General features: G+C 37.7%; 4 protein-coding genes across 6 annotated transcripts; 2 read left to right on the forward strand and 2 right to left on the reverse strand.

The window, feature by feature from the left end:
* The first annotated feature begins 852 nt into the window (after positions 1 to 852).
* Positions 853 to 6,473, forward strand: LOC139773127 (b(0,+)-type amino acid transporter 1). The gene is made up of 3 exons (XM_071707417.1): positions 853 to 1,580; positions 4,362 to 5,660; positions 5,789 to 6,473. Exons 1-3 carry the CDS (start codon positions 1,487 to 1,489, stop codon positions 5,851 to 5,853), a joined length of 1,458 nt encoding a protein of 485 aa, XP_071563518.1. The 5' UTR covers positions 853 to 1,486; the 3' UTR covers positions 5,854 to 6,473.
* On the reverse strand, positions 6,448 to 9,334 carry Snx16 (sorting nexin 16). 2 transcript variants are annotated; one of them, XM_071707853.1, is made up of 5 exons: positions 8,943 to 9,334; positions 8,411 to 8,568; positions 7,728 to 8,036; positions 7,496 to 7,623; positions 6,448 to 7,430 (listed from the first exon to the last, which is right to left on the reverse strand). In XM_071707853.1, exons 2-5 carry the CDS (start codon positions 8,549 to 8,551, stop codon positions 7,391 to 7,393), a joined length of 618 nt encoding a protein of 205 aa, XP_071563954.1. In that variant the 5' UTR covers positions 8,552 to 8,568; positions 8,943 to 9,334; the 3' UTR covers positions 6,448 to 7,390. The 2 variants fall into 2 exon arrangements, with proteins under 2 accessions (XP_071563954.1, XP_071563881.1); XM_071707780.1 differs by having other exon boundaries at positions 8,282 to 8,568.
* Positions 9,335 to 11,459: 2,125 nt separating this feature from the next.
* Positions 11,460 to 22,234, forward strand: LOC139773756 (protein N-terminal glutamine amidohydrolase). Of its 2 annotated transcripts, XM_071708582.1 has the most exons (6): positions 11,460 to 11,563; positions 12,462 to 12,549; positions 12,889 to 13,050; positions 18,521 to 18,674; positions 18,773 to 19,043; positions 19,325 to 22,234. In XM_071708582.1, the coding sequence occupies exons 1-6, from the start codon at positions 11,473 to 11,475 to the stop codon at positions 19,477 to 19,479; spliced, it is 921 nt and encodes a 306-aa protein (XP_071564683.1). In that variant the 5' UTR covers positions 11,460 to 11,472; the 3' UTR covers positions 19,480 to 22,234. The 2 variants fall into 2 exon arrangements, with proteins under 2 accessions (XP_071564683.1, XP_071564600.1); XM_071708499.1 differs by lacking the exons at positions 11,460 to 11,563; positions 12,462 to 12,549; positions 12,889 to 13,050 and adding an exon at positions 15,806 to 16,322.
* On the reverse strand, positions 13,408 to 14,961 carry LOC139773877 (isochorismatase domain-containing protein 2). Its single transcript, XM_071708699.1, has 4 exons — positions 14,470 to 14,961; positions 14,032 to 14,175; positions 13,768 to 13,953; positions 13,408 to 13,683 (listed from the first exon to the last, which is right to left on the reverse strand). The coding sequence occupies exons 1-4, from the start codon at positions 14,596 to 14,598 to the stop codon at positions 13,531 to 13,533; spliced, it is 612 nt and encodes a 203-aa protein (XP_071564800.1). The 5' UTR covers positions 14,599 to 14,961; the 3' UTR covers positions 13,408 to 13,530.
* Positions 22,235 to 22,316: the final 82 nt, after the last annotated feature.

The raw sequence follows: 22,316 nt of genomic DNA on the forward strand, positions 1-22,316 counted from the left end.
CTCCATCATTCTTTCTGTATAATTCCGCTTTGCTCAGTGGTTACCACAATTTCCATCCAAAGTATTAATTTATAAAAATATAGTTTTAAAAAAATCAATAATTAAATCTCCAATTTTACTAACGTTGTGAGTACATTTCCTTTTAAGTTTATATCGTCAAAAATGTATACACTTAGTAACAGTGTATTTATTTGCTTTCAATACGAAACGGCTTGACACAATTAAATTCTCAATTAAAAATCAATCCGATTAATATGTTTACAGTATGAAAGTCCTTTGTTCAGGGTATGTGACATACTTTACTTGTCATTTTGCTTCAGTCGACAAAAAGATATTTCGAAGTCATTTCGAAAGAAATGCTATGTTATGCAAAATTGTGTGAAACATTATCTATATTTCGCACTACATTGAACATCTGTAAGTCGGCAGTCTTTTACGGAAATTGGAAATATAAAGAATTAGCTCATTCTTCCCAAGGAATAATCAACCTTTAAAGCAACAGATGTTGTTCTATTAGCTATTTCTTTTTTCATAAATATAAAAAAAATATTTACTCTTATATATACATTCGGAATTTTTTATTGTTATATCATATATAAAATTACTGCATATTTATACTTCATCTATCGACATAGTTTCAAGTAAAACATAGTCATCGCAGATCTATGTGACCTTAATGACAACCGGTACCAAGTCCAATTACCAAAAATGGCAACTATCGTGTCGTGGAGCGATACAATTATAAATATTCCATCCTGGAATACCAAAAAGACGAAATTAAATTGCTCTTATCTATTTGTAACTCGCTGCAATGCTATCGGTTGTACACTGATAGAACCTTGCTGACGACTTAGCTGATTAGATGTTTTCCAATTTACCCGAGCGGAACAAGCTCGTAGAATTCGGGCAAACAAACCGTTTAACGTAGTTCAGTTTATTCACGTGAGCGATAATTGCCAGTTATGCTGATAAATTGTCAGACGGCAAATCTCACAATCTGGCGTTTAACGCTGTATAATGCTGATTTCTCGAGATTCGTTCATTCGCTCATCCTCTAACCCGCGGTGACCGACAATCAAGAAAGATAGCGAGCCGTCTGCGGCGAGGATGAGTGTCTCTCCTTATCAGCGTCAGTGCCCACGAAGAAAAAAAAATAATTAAGCGACAAGCTGATCCATTAACAGAGTCCAGTGTCGATTTGAGGCTCTGGCAGTGATAAAACCCTTCCAATAGCTTCAGTCGCGTGGTCGAGCCCGCTACCATCGTGCGCGGAGCGCCGACGACAAGCTCGCGGTTGCCGTCCAGAGGAGAGAAGATAAAAACCGCCACCGCCGCCTCCGCCCTCCGCCACTACCGTCAAACGGAGAGCCCGCCAGTCCGTGCGATGTGTCATTGAATTTTGAATCATTGTTGACAGTGTCGGTGGATCGGTGAAACGTGCTCCACGCTCTCGTTCCTCGTCTCGTTCGCGACATACGGAAAAAAAATGGCACACGAGGAGCAAACGGTCGGAAAAGTCGAGCTGAAGAGAGAGCTGGGGCTCTTCAGCGCGGTCAGCATCATTCTGGCGGTGATGATAGGTAAGGCACGATTATTGACTAATTTCTACAAATGCAAATTAACTTCAATCTTGGTTTAACTTACCTTTTATTTGTTTACCTTTTGTCTAATTCTTAGAACTAGAAAAAGATAAAAAAGTAAGTTAAACCGAGATTAAAATTAATCTGCATTGGTCGAAATGGACATAAGAATCTACCTTTTCGCGAATATGCGAATCGTGAATGCAATCGTCGTCTATAAGCACGATCAGAACTTAATCAGAATTTATCTCGCGTCTGCCATTTGGATTTAATATGTAAATTAAACATGCGTGTACTGTACACGTGCACACGTTTTTGTTCCCGCGTGCGGTGCTCGTATCATGTTCCCGTGCCATGATATTCCGCGAGTTTGATCGAGATTGTGGAACTGCAACACAGATTGCAACACGTCTAAATGATAAAAGTAGAAATCCATGACACATTTTATTTTTATTTGCGGATTCCCGATCTCTGACACTCTCGTTTGCGATCATGCTTCGAGCGATAAACCGTAATGCGACACAAAGAAGGCGATCTCGTTCAAATCCGCTACTGCATTGTGCTAAAAAAAGATTCGGCACAATGCAGCGCGCTCTTTGTTGCAAGTCACGAAAATTATTTTCATTCGGCATTGTTCGGCGATACAATGAATAATTAATCGTTGAACTAAATTGCATAGTATATTAAGTAGTATATTAATGTAATCACATTCGTTCGAACGTAAGTAAAAAAAATTTGCGTAAAAGATATAAATTCGATTTTCCACTGAACTGAAGAACATCTGTGTCAAGAGCAAATTAAAAAGTATCGAAAGTAATTACGTGATAAAAATAATTCCAATATACGTCATAAAATTATTCATTCTTCAGATGTTCCTGAGCGTGATAAAATTATATAATAAGAATGTGTTCCAAAAATTTCGAATATTATTCTATTTCTGTTCTGTCCCCTCTTTTTTCAACCTGATCGAAAATTGTAACATTATATCCAAATTAATGCATTCTATAAAAGAAATTAGAGAAGACTATTTACTCTCACTGAGAAAAATCTGAAAAATGGCATAAACATATTTAGAATACTAAATAGTAAAGTAGAATAGTAACCATGCGATAAAATAGAACCTAAAACACGATAATAGTTTCCTGATTTTGAAAATTAAAGAAGAACTCGATTTCGCAGAGAATAAATATGTTCATCAATTCGTTTTAATTCTTTTCGTAAGCTCCGAATTTAAATCAACGCTTCTTTAGAAGCAAAGTAAGTCACTGCTCGACATTCTTCTCATGCCAATAAAATAGCCTTGTTATTGCGCTTTTATTTTGACCACCACTCATAAAGCGGCGAGATGTAGGTATGTATATCTGTACATCATGAAAGTTACATATGCTTGCAGAAAGTTTTCTGATTTTGATAATTAAGGGAAAACTCAATTTCGCGGAGAATATTCGTCAATTAGTTTTAATCCTTTTACGTTTCGTGATCGTGAGTTTTGAATTTAAAGCAACGCATTTTTAGACACAAAGAAAGTCATTGCCCGGCTTTTTCTCGTGCCAATAATATATTCTTGTTATTGCGTTTTTGTTTTGACCATCATTCGTCATAAAGTAGCGAGATGTATGTATATCACGAAAGTTACATATACTTTTAGATAACGTATAATCACAAAAGCATTTATCAATATTTCATTAGAACGATCGTACACAATAAGTAACAATCATAAATTATGACATTCTCAGAACTGCGATGGTAGCCTTTAGTGCAAGACAACAATTTAAGAGCAGTTAACAGTAATTACATAATTGTATAGACCCAAATAAGATACCGCTTTATACATTAAAGCTCTTGTATTTTAACAGTTGATTGACAGTGTCCGGAATGCTTTCTCACGCGGTCTTAGATACCGGGTGTTACAAAAATAAAAATATAAGATTAATAATGTTCTTTTAAGTCAATAAAAAAGTTATATCGCGAAATAAAGAATTTTACATGTGCGTACAAGTCAACAGTTGCATAGATAAAATATTGAGCGATTAGATTTTAAATGAGCTAAATATTTCTAAATTACTAGAACGTCTATTTTCGTGGTATAATCACTCGAAAGTTTAGTAAAAAGCTTCAAATTCTTCGAGTGTTATCTCTCGACAGACAGATCTTATCCTTTATCTGCTTTAGAATCTCCAAAGAATTCACGGTTCAAGAGAGGATTAATTACTGTGATATTGTATCTTATACGATCAAATTATATTACCCGATATAAACCAACGCAGTAACGCAATGAAATAACATCATGTTTGTCGAACATTTCATCCCGATTATTTCGATGTTAAGATCCCAATAAAAATTCTTAACAATTTATCAATAGGTAATAAAAGAACTTAACATCACGCAACCTGCACATGTTAAAATCCTAATAATAAAAATTTATAATTTATCAATAGGTAATAAAGGAAAACTTAACATCACACAGCCTGCTCGTGTTAAAATCCTAATAATAACAATTTTTTATAATTCATTAATATGTAATAAAGGAAAACTACGTCACGCAGCCTACAAATGATCTAAATGCTCTCTCAATGGTCAACAGAGTAATAATCCGTCAACCAATATTTTGTCTATCAATATAATAATTATATACGACTAAAAACGTCGGAAAGGTTAATCGAGATTAAGCGGTCATCCGCGTCATGAGGCATTAGCCAGCTACTGTCGTGACTCTACTGACTCCACCGAATACTACCGAATTACTTTATTAACTGCAATCTCGTTACCTCTATTGTCCAGGTTCCGGCATTTTCGTGTCACCAACCAGCGCTTTTGAGCGATCAGGATCTGTGGGATTTTGCTTGGTCGTTTGGATCAGCTGCGGCGTGCTATCCCTGCTGGGCGCGTTGGCCTTCGCCGAGTTGAGTACCGTGGTACCACGTTCCGGTGCCGAATATGCGTACTTCATTGAAGCCTTCGGGCCATTACACCATTATGCCGGTCAGATACCGGCGTTCACCTGTTCCTGGATCTACGTGATGCTGCTACGGCCAGCGGAAGTGGCAGTAATCATATTGACTTTCGCGGAGTACAGCGTGCAGCCGTTTTCCGGATACCTTTGCAATCTACCCAGGGATTCCATGATGACATTGAAGAAGCTCATAGCGATCGTAGCATTGGGTTTGATAACGTACATCAATCTCGTCAGTGTCAAGCTCTACGTAAAAGTACAGAACGTCTTCACCGTGTGCAAAGTAGTCGCCTGTATGGTGGTGATCGGCGGTGGGATATGGTGGCTAAGCTCAGGTCACGTGGAACTCCTTAATAATTCTTTTCGTGGCACCACCACGTCAGCCGGGGATATTGCCCTGGCCTTCTACAGCGGTCTCTGGGCATACGACGGATGGACCTCGGCCGCGATCGTTACCGAAGAGATCCAGAAACCTGAAGTCAATATCTTACGGAGCACCCTCATCGCGGTACCCACCATCACCGTTCTATATGTATCCATGAACCTGATGTACATGGCAGCGCTGACGATGTCGGAGATGAAGAGTGCACCGGCGGTGGCGGTTCTTTGGGCGGACCGAGTCCTGCCGTCTTGGATGGGCTTCACGATACCGCTCGGTGTAGCGTTGTCGACCTTCGGATGCGCCCTTAGCGTTCAATTCAGCGTGTCCAGACTGTGCTTCGTCGCTGGCAGGGAGGGCCATGTACCACGAGTCTTCAGTTATGTGCACATGGAGAAGATGACACCGGCCGCGGCGGTAGTTTTTCAGGGCATACTCTCGCTAGCGTGCCTCCTGCTAGGCGACATAATCGCCCTGATTGAGTTCGCCAGTTTCCTCATGTGGGTGTTCTACGGACTAGCGATGATATCGCTGATAATTATGCGACGGACCAAACCGGACGCTCCTAGACCGTACACCGTACCTATCGTGATACCTTGGATGGTGTTGATCATTTCCATCTTCCTTGCGGTGCTCCCGATAATTTACGAACCATCGATAAAATATCTTTTCGCACTTGCATTCATCTTGTGCGGTATTGTCGTTTACCATGTATTTGTGTACAAGAAGATAAGGAATACTTTATCAGGTGAGTGTAACCAAGTGAAAAAATATATGGAAGTCTCTTATATAAAAGATTTATGTATCATTGACACCATAAAATATAATTTGCTTTACTTATAACAAAATAAAATTTATGTTTTTGCCTCTTTTCAGCTAAACTGACATACTTCATGCAAGCGTTATGTCTAATTGTCGCTCCAGATGAAAAGGAAAACTGACCGAAATTTTTGAGTTTATTGTTATGTGTATATATATATGTATAATACTACGTTTACGCGAGCGTTACCTCTGTAGTAACTTACGATAATTCTTTCGCATAAACGGGATTTTGTAGTAAATTACGATAATTTACTCCGCGTAAATGTGAATTATCGTAAGTTACTACAGAAGTAACGCTCGCGTAAACGTAGTATGTGTGTGTGTGTGTGTGTGTGTGTGTGTGTGTGTGTGTGTGTGTGTGGGGCTATGCACACACATAATTACTCATTTTTATTATCGAAATAACTTGAAAATTTAATTATTGTAATAAGCATAAAAGAATTGCCTTAATCATATAAAGAAATTGAAGAATTTCTGTATATAGATTTATATATATATATATTATTTTATATTTTAAGAGTGTGTGTGCATATGTGTGTAGTGTTGTGATTAATATTGTACATAGAAAATATCGAGATGTATGAGAGTAACACAACACGCAAACAGTTAGAAAAAATTATAGTTTGTATATTGCAATAATGCAATATTACAATATTTTACTATTAAATTACTTTTTTGATATTTTAGATATAATAAATATTAAGACGAAAAAATAACGCATATTGCAATATACTTTATTTTATTTACAATGTCAGATATTGATTATATCTAACAATATATTTTGCTATATTTAAAATAGTATTTCATAAACATAAAATTTTAATTAATATCTTACTTACGTTTTTTTATAACATTTTTTTCAACAGTTTATAATATACAGTAAAATTATTCAAACTTTTATACAGTTGACGATAATTTTATATAAATAGAATAAGATAAATGAATAGATATACAATTTACAGAATGCATGATTTCATCAAATATATCAAAGATATTACTCATACAAATGTTACTTTTCATCTTTTGTGCAACCGGCTGAGCAAAGTTTTAGTTCGCCATAATGAAAAAAAATGCAGAAAATTATTATGATCTAATGTTCAGCCCGCTAAACATTTCATTCAGTCGTATAAATATAACATAAAATTAAATAGATAATCCATCTGAGATTCATACATCTTTTCCTCGGAAATAGAGGCGAATACACTCATTTGATCAGTATCTTATATCTTCAACATAAAAGCAATTTTTAATAGATAAGTTGTAAATATAAATTAATAAAATTTATATACATATATATGTATTTAAAGATGTAAGACATCTATATAAACTATTATTTGTAATTTATTTGAATAAGTAATATCGATCATTGTATCAAATATATATAGTCAAATGCAAAAATTTGTGAATAAAATTTTATATATAGCTTACTGTAATATCGATAAAATTCTGCTGATGTAATTAATATAATATGTATAAAATATCATCCCTAAAAATATATCCCATTTGTAAAATAAGTTCTTATATATAAAAAATATTTTCTATATTATCTAGAATTTTTTTATAACAGCATCGATTTAAAATTTGTACAGATTAACTCTATCAGATCTTATCCAATATTATCTCTTATAAAATATTATGATCCAGTCTATAAAATTACTATTGAGTTGCACCACATTTTGAACAGGTTTGTCTTTCACTGAAACAGTTCAAAATATGATATTTTACTTGAAAAAATAGAAATATTTACATTTTAGTGCTTACCTTAATATCTGATGAAGCTTTTTCCGGAATTCATTACATATAGTATTTTCAGATGAAAGTGCCGCATCGCGTTCTCTTAATTGTTGTCTCAAATTATATATTGTATCTTCCAGTGCTTCAAATATTGCCTGAAAAGATTAAATATTTAAATTGTTAAGCAAAATAACATATAGGAATTGTATTGAGATCTATAAATATGATCTATGACTCTATAAATATGATTATGACTCACTCTAGATTCCTCTGCTGTATCAGATAAAACGGGAGGCTCATCCAAACAAAAGAATTCTCTTACACATGAGACGCCTATGAGAAGTGGGCTACTCAATATGCCATTAACAAATGTCTGAAGGCCACATATCCTTTCTTCTAAAAAACTTGGAGCAAAATTGTCACCAAGCCATTTCTTTCTCGGTAATGCCAAATGAGCAATAGGAACTTTTTGCCTCTTCAATTGAGCTAGTAATCGAACAAAGTCCGTGTACCTCCGGAACACAAACCAGCAATCACCATTTTTCAATTCAACTCGAAGTTTGTAGACCTGGATATCAAAAACAGAGAAAAAAAATCTGTCTTTAAAATGCTTTGAAATACAACACAAATAAAACAGTTTTTTCATAACTTTCCATTTTAAATAATATTACTGCATCATACCTTTATCATTATTCATTATGTATTTTTAAAGTTTTATATCATTAAAAGTAATAAAGCATACATTACTACATGTGCAAAATACTTATATTACTGTAGTAGGACTATAGAATCGTTGATATAAAATTAACTAACTGTAAATCTAGCTCTTTCCTCCATGATTTCATAACCAACAATAGGTATTCTCAAGTCATCGCTGGTAAGGGGTGACTGAAGAATATCCGAATTGGTATTGCTATCATTAGTGTAATTAAATCGCTGTACGGTAAATGAATTTGAGTGGCCAGATCCATTGGAGTCGGGGCTATCAAGAACTCTCACGGTGCCTGCCTGAGAACTTCTTGCTTTGCTAATTGCGAGTGTTACCTCACTAATGCATCCCACACCAGCCTCTGAATTGGACATTTTTAACTCGGACAAAACTAAACAAAACCATGCACACTTCAAATAAACAAGTCAAAATGATATAAAGCTTAGACAATAGCTACTAGACAAATAAACTCAAGCGATCAACTATATTTTTCATGTAAAACACTATATTTTAAGTTACATAAACGCTATACTGAAAGCTACTACACATCAGTTTCCAAATATAAGCAATAAATTGACATCAAGAGCATTTGAAACCAATTTAGAACAAGTATTCATAACTATGCATTACGTAAAATGATGATATATTTAATAAAGAAGTTTTGCATGTTAAAAAGCAATGTATAACAAATCACTTATAACAAAAGCTAAGTCATACGCTGCGTAATCAACTTAACAAATCAAAAAGTTTGTTGAACATACTAACCTCTTAATTATTTTGACACATCAAAATGTAATACGGAGCACTCAATTCTGTTTATTGCATTTTTATTATTTTAACACAACCATAAATATCACAATCGTTTATCATGTTATAAATATACCAGTCGCCTAGTCAACAAATCCCTTGACAAGCTTCCCTTATGTTCGCTTGACATATTGAAAGTTTGCAAACAATTAATTCACGAACTTGAGATTCGTGAGAGAATAAGGTCAGTAAAGTTAAAAACCTTCGGAGGAGAGTCTTGGGATTTGTTTCTTTTTTTTAACTATGCTAAGACTGTGTGCACTGAAACCGAGGTGAGAGAGGGAAACGAGCACAATTACAGATCAGATGCTAAAAAATATTGCCATGTATCTTCCATCGACCATCCGGGATCCGGGCACCCGACCGTCGTAACTCGTGGTGCCACCTAGAAACTTTACACTCACGAGAGAGAATCAGAGAATAATATAATTCGAATATAAAATTAATGGATACAAAGCAATTATCTTTTAAATTAATATATCTGTACCTAATTTTATATGTCCAATGTTTGATCCAATTCGCTGATGAAAAAATTTAATCAAGATCTCTAAATTTGTCGAGCTTTTGAAAATCGGTAAAGTATCAGAATGACTTCGGCGAAATCCTAATTAATTTAATTAGCAATTAACTTATTAAGTAACATTTTATTAGCATTAATATAATTAAAGTTTTTCAGGGTGTTCTAAATGCAAAAATTTTAGCTCCTCTAAAGTATATATATTGCGGAGTAGACAGATCGAAGAATCGTAGCTGTTCTTAATTAAAATTAAGTAACTCAGTCCTAGTCGTATTTTAGATGCAATTTAGCATGTGCCGGCTCCGCCTGGGCAACCAGCGACCTTTTTAGCGCCCCAAATGAAACCGAGCGGAGCAAAAATTTTCCAGAAGCCGATAAACGCGATAATTTTCCTTATCAGATCGCGCTATAAAGACATAAAGTTAAGGGTCTCCATCGACCCAAGGCCCAAGGCTCTCTTTTGCGATGATCGATCGGGCGTACGCTCGGCTACTTCCGTATGACAGATCAAGCAGACTTTGTCGGCAATGTCGAAGCGTACTCTTTGTACATTTAATAAGTTATTTTCGATCTTATTACAGTTTTACCCCCCTTCCTCTCTCTCTCCCCATTTTTCCATAAAAAAAGGAAAGGAACGGCTTCCGACCTCGTGGCATATTAGTAGACATTGACGTTCGTATCGAATGCTCCTTGCTCCTTGCGGGTTGCGAGCGAGTAACGTTACATCACGAGACAAAGAGAGGCTCGCGTAACCGTCACACACAGCAAAAATGGAGCGTGTATCAGGTGTAATTAACGCAAAACGCGGACATAGCTCGGTTAAGGGCGCGTACGACAGGATATACGCCCAGTAATTCGTTTACCGATATCGTGGACTGACGTGGACAGCAACACATCGGCTGTAAATACTTCGATAAAAAAGACGAGGTGGAGGAGCATTCAATCGCTCTAAAAATAAGGCGATTCAGGGGCAAAAGCCAGGACGATAGTCTTAATTTCTCTTTAATGCTAAACATATGTTTAGCATTAAAGAGAAATTAAGACAGCAGTTAACTTGGTCGCCGATTAATTTAATCGGCGGAGCTGCCTACAGTAAAATGTTTAGCAATTCGTCGTCATATAATCGCTAACTTTTCTTTTCACATATCGAACAAAAAAATGTTTAATTCTATCCATATTAAGTATTAAGTTTGTTCAAAATTATTCTAAGGGCCTTGGCACATAGAAATACTTAAGCAGTAAAACTTAAGCAGTAAGAAATCAACGATATGGATTCGCTACCGCTTTAGGGCCGTGCTTTAAGTTCTTGACTGTGATTGGTTGATTTGCTTAACTGCTTGAGTTTTACTGCTTAAGTTTTTCTATGTGCCACGGCCTTAATCCTCTCAACGATGCAATTTATTATTATATCAAAATAATACTATAACAAAACATAGTCATTTGCAAATCAAGGATCTGAAAATTATCGAACATAATTATACCCATTAATTAATTTATAAATAAAATTCCACGTTTATAGAAAAATTCCTCATTTCCTCGTTCTTAATTTCCAAGAAATTTACTGTAGATTTGATAATATACGCAAGATAATTACTTCTAATTATATAATAGAGCACGAAAATTTTTATTATTCTTATATTCGCTCCGAGTATCGCTGCAATACCATCTGCGAAAAATGCTTGATCGAGATTTAAATCGAGGTTATTTTGACGGCGCAGCTCCGTCATCACGAACGAGCGTTGTCGATTTCTTTCACGATCGTGCAAACGGCTGGACGTGGGGTGAGCCTCTCGTTCGCGACGAGCCATCATTTGCCGATCGCTGTCGGTAATGATCGCTGAACAGCAATCGGTGATCGTGCCGGATCGCACAGCACATATGCACATGCGCGCGGCTATCGATCACGTGTGCGCGTCTCACGCTCGTATCGCGTACGAGGAAAAGGAAAAGCAGTTTTTCTCCGAATATCAGATGCACCGGCGTGCGTTTCGCCTTCATGACGTTTCACACGTGGAAGCGATGACGATCTGTGCATGCCGACTTTTATGCAGCCGCGTGAGAGGTCGGTCGCCGATATTAACCTGCACTCTATATAGTTGCGATAATAACTGCGCAGTTTTGTAGCTAATTATACACTGAAAAAAAAAAGTTAGATTTGAGAAAATATTTTTTCACATAGTACCAATGGCCTTATTTACTTAATATAATCACATATTTATTTAGAATTAGATATCTTTACTTAATTTAAGTAAAAATATCTAATTCTAAATAACGATGTGATTATATTAAGCAAATGAGGCCATTGGTACTATGTGAAAAAATATTTTCTCAAATCTAACTTTTTTTTTTTTTCAGTGTACTGCTGTTCTCTATGAGCACGTGTCTCCATATAGACACGTACAGATATTATATCGTTCATTGAGTTCTATATTCCGACCGTGTTGGATCCGTTTTTTTTTCTCATTATCGTAAGCCTCAAAGGAACGAGAAGGACTCCTCATTATCACGGATAAAAAATATAGTTTAGTACTAAAAAAGTACCATTAGAGACGAGTGGCGATGATGGAAACAGTCAAGTCGACTATCAAGAGTCATTTAAAAACAGCGTTTCGTTTCTGTCTCTCGTTTCATAGAAAACTGCGTGTTTGAATTTCGCGGTATAAACAACGGCTGCGATACTGATTTCATTATCACGTTGCCCCCAGCGACCGCGATCGCCAAAAATAATGTCACGTTTTTTTTTCTTAGCCTTGCGAGTTAATTGGTGTCTCGTAGGCTGATTTATTTTATAAAAGGTACGCGAGACGATAAGATGAATAGCGGATGCAGCTGTTTCGCCGCCACCTCGTTTTGGCGGCAAACCGGCGGATAAGCGTGGCAAAGCGTGGCATTGTTAGGCGCTCGTGGATCGGCTCGAATTGCGAGGAATTTGCGAAAGATAAACGATCTCATCATGTCAGGAAGCGTGCTGAAGTTCGCGAAGCTGTCGAAGAAGGCGTTTCCGCCGACGAAGGGCTCGGAATATGCAGCGGGCTACGACCTACGAAGGTACATTGTCCGCCAAACGACACACTCCCATCCATTGACTTTCCTGCTCTGTCCTACTGACAATAAGTGCTGGTATAGCTGTTAGTAGCATGATAAGAGAGTGTCATCGATCCACAATTGCTGGATCAGTTACAAATATTTAGAATATTACATATAAGTAACTTCGATAAATAGTTGAGTAACCTAATGAGTCCAGAGAAAGCAAGGGAATCAACCTTCGATAATGATAATTAATGTAATGTTGAGTACTGCAACATTTCTCTGCCTGCCATTATAATAACTTAAAGTTTCAGGAAGATTATATTAGTTTCTAAGATATGTTTCTGTTGTGTGATACAGCGCGTACAAGTACATTGTACCAGCCCGTGGCAAGGAATTAGTCAAGACTGATTTGCAAGTAGAAGTTCCTTTTGGTACCTATGGCAGAATTGCACCACGATCTGGTTTAGCATTGAAAAATCACATAGATGTTGGCGCGGGCGTAATAGATGCAGATTATCGGTACGTATAGTTTCTATAGAGACTTTATCAAAATGCCAAGATACGTCATTTTCTTAATTTTCTTCTTTTTAAACAGTGGTAATGTTGGCGTAGTACTATTCAACCACAGTAATGAGGATTTTGAAGTGGCACCTGGTGATCGCATAGCTCAATTAATATGTGAAAAGATTACATATCCTAAGATAGAAGAAGTAGATACCTTAAACGACACGAATAGAGGCGCAGAAGGATTTGGCTCAACCGGCATGAAGTAAAGATTTCACGATAAACCTGAGTTATTTCACTTACAAAGACTTATTTGATTTACTTATTAAACATTAAGCCTTTTTGATATTCTACATAAATAAAATGCATTGATATTTTGATAGAATATAGCCTCTATATTTCTTAGAACCGTTTATGACTGTAGCATATATATCCCATTGGTATAAACATATGTACACACATAGAAAAAATATATAAATAATTCTTTAAGAGCACTCAAATCTTGGAGACAGGAACTAGCCCTGTGTACAAAGTCGGTGTTTTGATGAGAGCCAGTAAAGTTTTGAATTGTTCATGACTTGCATCCCTTACAATCTTGAATACAACATTCTCAGAAGTGGTTATGTGACATCCTATGTCTCGCATTCTCTGTGAAAAAAATATTTAGCCGATAAATACGACGGAGGACAACATGCAGTGAGCCTGATAGACGTGGATAATCGTGCAACGTACCTCCAAAGCTAGTAATCTATCTTCTTGAGTACGCGACGAACAACAGTCCGCCACCGTATGAACCTCGTAGCCGTGTCGCCTCAAATCGACAGCTGTATTTTCTACACAGACATGTGTTTCGACACCTATGAGTATAATGGACTCTGGTCTTTGTCCATCGCAGAGTGTTACAAGCTCCTTATTGATCTGAAGGAAATAAACCCACATTAAAATATATCTAACATTAATAGAATTTGTAGAGGAACAAGAGAAGTCTGTATCTACTTCAGGAGTACACATGCTAAATTGCATCTTCGTAAAAGGTCCCTTGGCTCCAGAGATATCAAACTCGGGTATAGTTTTCCCCAAAGACTTCGGATTCTGCTCGGAAACCAGCATGGGCACATTCATAATTTTCAGAGCGTTGATCTGCAAACAATCGCATTTTATATTACGACAATGCATTGGTGCAACAATGCCAGTTCAAAAGTGAATGATTATGGGTCTGTTTTCTATTGCTGAGCTGGCTGCACTAGTTCGGAGCTTATCTTTCTTTTACTCCACATTGGAAGGAAAAAGATAAACTCTGAACTTATAGTGCAGCCAGTTCAGCAATAGAAAACAGATCCATTATATGTAATTATGAGAGATAACATAACCTAACCCTTATGTTTCTCATATAACGTAAATCGTAATGTAGAGTGTGTGTAATGATAGATTTACCAGTTTCGTTGAGTTTTGAACTATCTTGTCGAATTGGAATATAGCCTTCGCGAATTTTTCCTGAACGTCGCATATGAATAACGCGGTCTTCCCGTGCTGGAGTATAGCTTTTGCAGGATTTATAGCCATCGTTGCGATCGTTATCTACGTTGTTGTCTGATTTTAGCGTGTACGGAAGATGTGCAAACGCGATTGCGTCGACCTCGCGAAAACCGTGGAAAACACTGGAAGACAAGCATGTATGACGTACGTGACAAAGCTTATATACGCGCGATATAGTCATGTGATATCCGCAGTCCAAGGTTTTATCATATTGTTATCAACAAGTGATAGTTTTGACGTGCTCTGAATAAAACAAAGGTTATAGATAGACAAACGTTTTATGCAAAAATAAGCTGTTCGCGTTGGCGAGCGCGATTAGATATTATAATTTTTATTTCAGTTAACAAGGCCATTTCTGCTGCTCTTATTTTATTCATGAATGAAAAGATGGTCATGCGTTTAAAAAAATGTAACAGTAAAAACACGAGAAATATAAACGAAGCTAGCGCGAGAAGACTTTTATTTTTTACTTCATCGTTTTCATCGAATTTATTTGTCATCCGCGTCGATAACAATTCTACCCGCGAGTGTAAAAACAACGCGCCGCATCTCACGTGTTTATTCTCGCGTGTTCTCGCATTGCAGGTGTATCGGCGCAATGTTATCAAATCGAGGGAAAGATCCACACAAATGCGTGCGCAATAATCGCGCTGTTTTTTCAGTCGCGTGCATATTTCACCGTGAAAACGGTGCTGTTACGAAAAATACCAAAAGGCGTTAAAAAAAACATTGAAATTGAAACATCCTCATTCTGCCTTCTGTGAAAAACTCTCCGAAATATTTGGTTTCGCCGAGCAAATTTACATGCTGGAGAACACCCTGCGTCGCATTTAACCCTTAGCTGGCACACTTCACCAGAATCACATAGCTGGCACACTTGGGCCGTTTCAGACCCCACCACTAAAATGCTTGCTGCGAGGAAAGCTATTGATTTTTTTTTACTTAAAAAAATTCTAAGATAGTCTTCGAACGTTGTTTTAACAAATGTCAGGTTATTTTGATAAAATGTAATATTAAGTATAAAAAAAATTGGAGAACGTAAAAGAAAACGAAAAAAATGACTGTTTTCACTCAAAAATTCATATAACTCTTATATTTTAACTCTTCCATTTTTTAGTACCATTTTCGTACTATAGGGGGGCTTAAATTAGAGCTGATCTAAGCTGAACTAGGCTGGGGCGTTTAATACCCCACAGTGCCAGTTAAGGGTTAAATTAACTCGATATCAAAATCGTCCCGATCCAAGGTGGATCATGCCGCGCAGGCTCCCCGCTCCGGGAGGTCGCCGAGCAGACGCCGAGACGCCGAGAGCGCCGCGCGGTGTGGGGACTGGGGTTCTCTGTTCTCTCATTCGATCTGGGGACGCTGGCTCGAGCGAGCTAGAGCGAGCCGCCGAGGGCGCCGAGGTGCAGTAGTCAAACAATGCTCCGACCGCTCGGGTGTGCGCGTCGCGGCTAAGAACGAGGACACGAGGAGCTCGAGGTAACGCGAGATCGTTTGACGTTTCGTTATGAGGTACGCGGGACGCTCGACCGGCCCGACGCGGTCCGCTTAACGCGCGCGTGTTCCCGCTCGATCCTCGGTCCGCGTTTTCTCTCGCGTGTCGCATCTCGCATCGCGTCCGGCAGGAAGGTCCGCAGAACACGCAGGTGACGCAGGATGGCCGTGGAACCTCGCGTGACCGGGAACGCGAAGCCCTTGGTGCCGCTCTTCACGAAGGCGTCCGACTGCGTCAACACCAGCTGCTACTGGTAAGTGACATATGACTCCGCGCGCGGTCATCGTCGTCGTCCCGGTCGGGACGTCGATCGATCCTCGGGACAAACAAACGCGCCGTATTGCGGCATGCACCCGTGCCTCCGATCGATACGTTGGTTGCGACGGTGCGGACGACCGCGCGCGCGGCCATCCTTGCGGCGCGTAATTCGAAACTCCACGCGAGCGCGCGAGAGAGAGAGAGAGAGCGTCGAATCGCTCTCTCGCGCGCGTATCTCGATGGCGAAAGATCCTAGACAGCACCATGTCCAAAATCGGGACATAAGACGTCTTAAAGATGTCTTCAAGACGTCTTGTATGCGTGCTGTTTGGGATAAAGTTTTGAGTAGTAACAGCGTGTTGTTCATACGCTGATTACAAATTTTCAGAATTAATTGATAATTAAAAGGCACAGTTTTGAATCTGAAATTAATTTGGAGCAAACGACGCTTTTATCTAGTGGATTGAATTTATTCCGCACAATATATTGGTGCATAATATGCAGAGATCCGTGAATATGTACGCAATTCGTGGATAGATTCTCAGAATTGACAAATTTCGACGCGAAGTAACCTATTTTGAAGAGATCGATAAATATATAGGTCAGAGATTTAACGGGAGCTTCGCGCGATCGCTCATTCGCGTTTTCCGCGCCAGCTGCTTTCTGCGAAATGAATTTTTGCTTTCCCGAGGTACCCATCAATACGGCCACGCTGGCACCACGCCGTTTACCACCGGCCCACTCGTTTACGTGCCGTTTAAACGGCGCGAATGCACGAGCGTGCTTTTATTGCAATTAATAATGCATGCGATAAATAATGCGCACGAAATGTGGCGGCACGCGAAGCGGTTGTCGCGCTCGCACGATCGCGATTATGGATCGGTTTTATTTTTTCTCCTAATTGCGCAGAACACGTAATCGGGTTGGAGAAACAATTCCTCTTAGCTTTTCACTAATACGTAATTGTCAGATTTAACAAGCTGCGCACTATGTTTGTCGACGCTTTTCTTTGCAACTATTACTATTTTCAGAACTACCTACGTATTGTTTGTGACTTTTGCAATTTCCAGGCTGATTCTCAAAGATCGAGTTTCTTTTGCAGTAATTAATCCGGGAACGGGCGTCTGGAGTAATTTTTACACGCCAGTATCGAAAAAATAAAGCTTACAGTAATTTTAATGTATTTTTTATTTATTTCTTACTTTTCTCAGAAAATGCTGAGTAAATATACACCTGTTGTCTTCAAATACTAAATTATGGAACAATAAAAAATATACAATATGTAATTAATTATAATTACTTTTAATTGGGGTGTAAAAATCATTCCAAGTGATCATTTATGCCAAAAAGGTAATCAGGCACCCGTTCTCGGATTAATGTTACTATTAGAATATGATATTCTTTGTATCCTCTTTATTGCGCTGTTTATAATACTTTTGTGATTTTTCATGTATGTAATTTCCAGTTTAACATATGCTCTATAAAATGCAAAATTTTATTAATAATTTTATTAATATTAAGTTTTATTTAAATATTATTATTAATAAAATTAACCAATTATTCTATCTCAATAATTCAAATTTTTTACTAACAAAGTACAATGATGCTATAGGTATTAAATATGTATTTATGCAAAATTCTTTCTTTTTCCTAAATATAATTTAAATTGTGATTGATATGCATATATCGATTTCAATTCGCTTTCTTATTTATTAATATACGCTATATAAATAATAAATAAAATATTTCGTTAATCATACGTATAACTACACGGAGAGAATTTTCTCTTAAAATTTACCCTGAAATCATGGTAGTTGTGGGACAATATGTACCACCAAGAATTTTATGCGAGCTATTCTGATTAATATCCACCATAATAAAAAATATTAATATCTATTACATTAAAATATAAAATATGTTTGATTAATTTTACTAAAATATATCTAGGAAATTTCAATAATTTTGTAAAATTTACCAATCTGCTTGGCAATTTTTATCACGTTGTTTGTTAAATGTCTTTTGTATATTTTAAAAATTCCTTGGTTGCCAAGTTGTCCCAAGTTTGTAGTGAATTTAAGGGTAAAATATAACAAAAGAAATTCTCTCCGTGTATCCCTTCGTAAATCCGTAAAAACGAAGTAGATTGCGAACGTTTTTGATCGAGGATAAAGGACGGTGTGTACCCAATTTCAGCGAGGAAAACGTGTGGAAGCTCTGTCAAGACGTAGCGACTAGGCACCCTTCCGAATTGCAACATTGTCACGTCGTTTTCGTAAGCAACCCACGACGCAGCGTTCCCCTTTGGCGTCAACGATCCGGGAAGGACGAGGACAAGTTAGTCGTGTGGGTTAGTACGCCAGCGGGACGATAATTAGTTAAGGAACTTCACGGTGCCCTCGCCTCGTCTGTGATTATTTCACGTGAAACGTTGCCCTGTCTCTGTAGGACTATCATGCTATTCTCATCTACGCGCCCGACGAAAGGGCGGTGGTGTACGATTTAGAAAGCTGCCTGCCGTTTCCCACGCATTTCTGGAAATACGCGACCGAGACCTTCCGTTCCGACGAGGCGCTGCGACCCGAGTATCACAGAAGATTCCGTCTGGTGCCCGCCAGCGTGTACTTACAGCAGTTCGCGTCGAATCGGCATCACATGAAACGCAAGGACGGCACTTGGATCAAGACACCGCCGGATTATCCTCCGATCTCGACACCAAGTACGTAGGAAAGTTCTGTGACCTGCAAAAGATTTTTCCTCTACAACTCTCGAAGCATCCTGGCCTCTTGGAATTATACCCTCTGACACGAACGTGAATGGAATCCTTACAACGAGTACTCCTTTCCTAACATCGTCTTCCAACGTTCATTTGTTCTAATTACCTCTATTTCGAGTCACACCATGATTTTCCTAACTGCACGTATGTGTGTATGTGTGTGTGTGTGTGGAACGATCTTATGGCACACTTTTTATTCATCGGCTGCATTTCATACGTTTCAGCCTGCAAGGATAATCTCGACTCGTTCATCAACATGGAGCCTGGAACCGGATTAGGCGTTGTATTGAGTTTGAAACAATTAGTTAACCGATTTTATAGGCCAAATGTCAACACACCGGCGCCGGCGCCGCCTCAGCCGCAAGCCACGGCAACTTAAATCGCGACGTGGCAACGCGACGTTCGTACGCTTTGATTAAACATCTTGAAAATCAATTGTATGGCCTAAGGGAATTGGTTTGGTGCGTGCACCTACGTGGGCTAAAATACTTGATCGAAATTTGATAATAATGCTAGTTAATTGTTGCTAATTATGGCAGAATTTCAAATATAAAGTTGTATTGCTACTTGAGCGGGGGGGTTTGCTCGGAAACCGAGTTGGAACCGAGGTGGTTTTAGCTGAATTAAATTTGTTATCGCGTTGTGATACTTTTGTCAAAGTTTCGTCACATCGTGAGTGGATGTTTTAGATAATTCAGATAAGTTTGTTAATTGTTATTGATTATTTTCTTGCCCCTCTATTTTAATACGAAAATTTCGCGCGTAAACCTTCGGGTAGCGTGAAACCAATGAGCACATGAAATTATCAATGCAGGTATCAATTAATTATTTATCTGTTATTATTAATCGAAACATCCCGGTTCTAGGTAGAAAGATTTGAAAATTTCATGTTTTATCCACAATCAAAACCTACATATAATCGATAACAGAAACACGCACTTTTTGCAATATAATAACGGGATTAACGTCTTATTCTCCAATCGAGTGATTTGGCTTGCCGCGCATGAAGAACGATTCTGCTGAGCTGCTTTTTGAATACTCTCGATAAGTGCTTATGCATCGTATTAATGGACTCCATCGCGAAATCCATTTTCTCTCTTCTACTAAAGTCTCCTTTGCAAAATTTATAGGGAGGAACGTCCTCCTCCGGCAAATGTAGCACATCGCATTTCGATCCACCCTTCCTGAACTCGAATTCGTATTTTATGTAAGTACTTTCGTCTCCATGCCATAAAGCGATATTTCTCACGGCTTTATTCTGTCAGTGGTGTTATTATAATTATTGTGTCAAAGACTGATGTATTTACAGAGAATTATCCGACTTGATAGAGATCCCTTTGTCTATCGGCGCGTGCTCGGAGCGCGGGACGCGATTAAAAGCGCTTATAATTACTGTGCGATCGATGTAGTAAGGTCAAGAACTTAATCTTTGCGACGTAACGTAATTATTACGATTATTGTAATTCTTGTGATACTTTACACTTTCTACTTTGAATACCTACGCTATACTTACCTACTGTTTAAACTAAAAGTCGATTCTTAAGAGATACATGTTCGCTTGTTGAACGGCTTCCCTAATCGGCGTATTAGGCTTGAATGAATACGCGACATCGTCACGCGACCAATTGTTAACATCGAAGAACCTGTTGACTCAACGAACGCACGTCGCTTTAGTGACGATAGGAACAAGTTTTGACAACGAATGCTTTGAATTCTCTATCTGTTCTGTAATTAAGATTAGCAAAATATGTTCTATCCGTTAAGATTTAATGTCTTATCATTATTTTTCGATTTTACGTACGAGATATTGAATATTTTATTAAGTCTATACTGTTTGATTAAACAGTTTGATTAGACTTTATCATAAATGTTTATTTTTGCGGATTTGCGATTAACTCTTTGTGATTCAAGTATGAATAAATAATTTACATTTAAACGTTCACGATTACGGAGTAACCTTGATACATCAGAATAGCCAGTGTTAACTTGGATATAAGTGTAAAATGCTCACCACCTCCGTTCAGCATGATGTAACCTTGGAACGCAAAGGGTTAAATCGCGTGTTATGTTATGCACATTTTATCAGATGTGACAGCCTTGAAAGTTCAGCCTTTGTGCGGACTTTCTTTCCTCGACCCTCACGTACTTTATATTATTTAATAATGGTGACGATGTGGAACAGAAAGTTCCGTACTTCAGAAATATATCTATTTTAATATATCTATTTTAATTTCTACTTCAATTTCGTTATTAGTTGCTTTACTCGGACGAGTGCAACGGGGAAGTTTATCAACAAGCAATTGTTATCGGACTATCGACTCGACGTGTCGGTGCCGCGAATGGTGTGCCAATCATTCGTGAAAAGACCCACCGGTCGGGTCGATAGTTTTAAGAGTTCGTCCACTCTTTGCCTTCCAAAGTCTCTCACTAGTTCACTCTACCTTTCTCATTGACACATGTTTACCTCCAGTTCGCATATATCATGTTACTACGAGCGTACGTACTTGTAAGCGGAGGAGTTTACGGTTTCGAAGTATCTAGTCACCGAAAATCGCTTTAGTGTAAATTGTGCGACAGCAGATCTCCACGACAGGTTTCTTTTAATGGACGCGCGACGCGTAGAAAAATTCGGGACCGATCTTCTTAGCGAGTAATCTCGAGAAACTTTATCAAAAGACAAAAATACCGAAAAAAAAAGATTCTCTTTATCGTTCAGACAAGATATTGCTAAATATATCAGAGCAGAATTATTACGATTATGATATATATATTGTACACATATACATATATATCGATATTTCATATTTATTATACAGATATATTGTAATTATATTGTATCGATTTCGATACACCGATAAGAGTTTAGTCGGAAATGTTAACTTATACAATGTTTTATATATATACATATATATTATATATATATTTGTCGGCGTTCGGTGACATATTCTCTTACCATTGTCATTTATGACCTGTAAACGCCTGGACTTAAAGATCCATAAGTCTATTGCCACGTTTTCGCATATTTGCAGAGAATCATAAAAACTTCTTTACGACCTTCTCCTTTCGAGTATATGATGGGTTATTACAATAAATGGATGCACTCCGTTCGTCTAAGCTTCGAATTTTACAAAATACTCTCAAGTTTTCTGATTACTTCCTAAAATCCTATCCTTTACCGGTTTTTAACTAATTGTTAAACCTTTTGCCTTAAAAAAA

The sequence above is a fragment of the Temnothorax nylanderi genome, unplaced genomic scaffold, assembly GCF_030848795.1.
Source record: "Temnothorax nylanderi isolate EJ_2023f unplaced genomic scaffold, tnyl_v1.0 TNYL_tig0001_pilon, whole genome shotgun sequence".
Classification (NCBI taxonomy): Eukaryota; Metazoa; Arthropoda; class Insecta; order Hymenoptera; family Formicidae; genus Temnothorax; species Temnothorax nylanderi.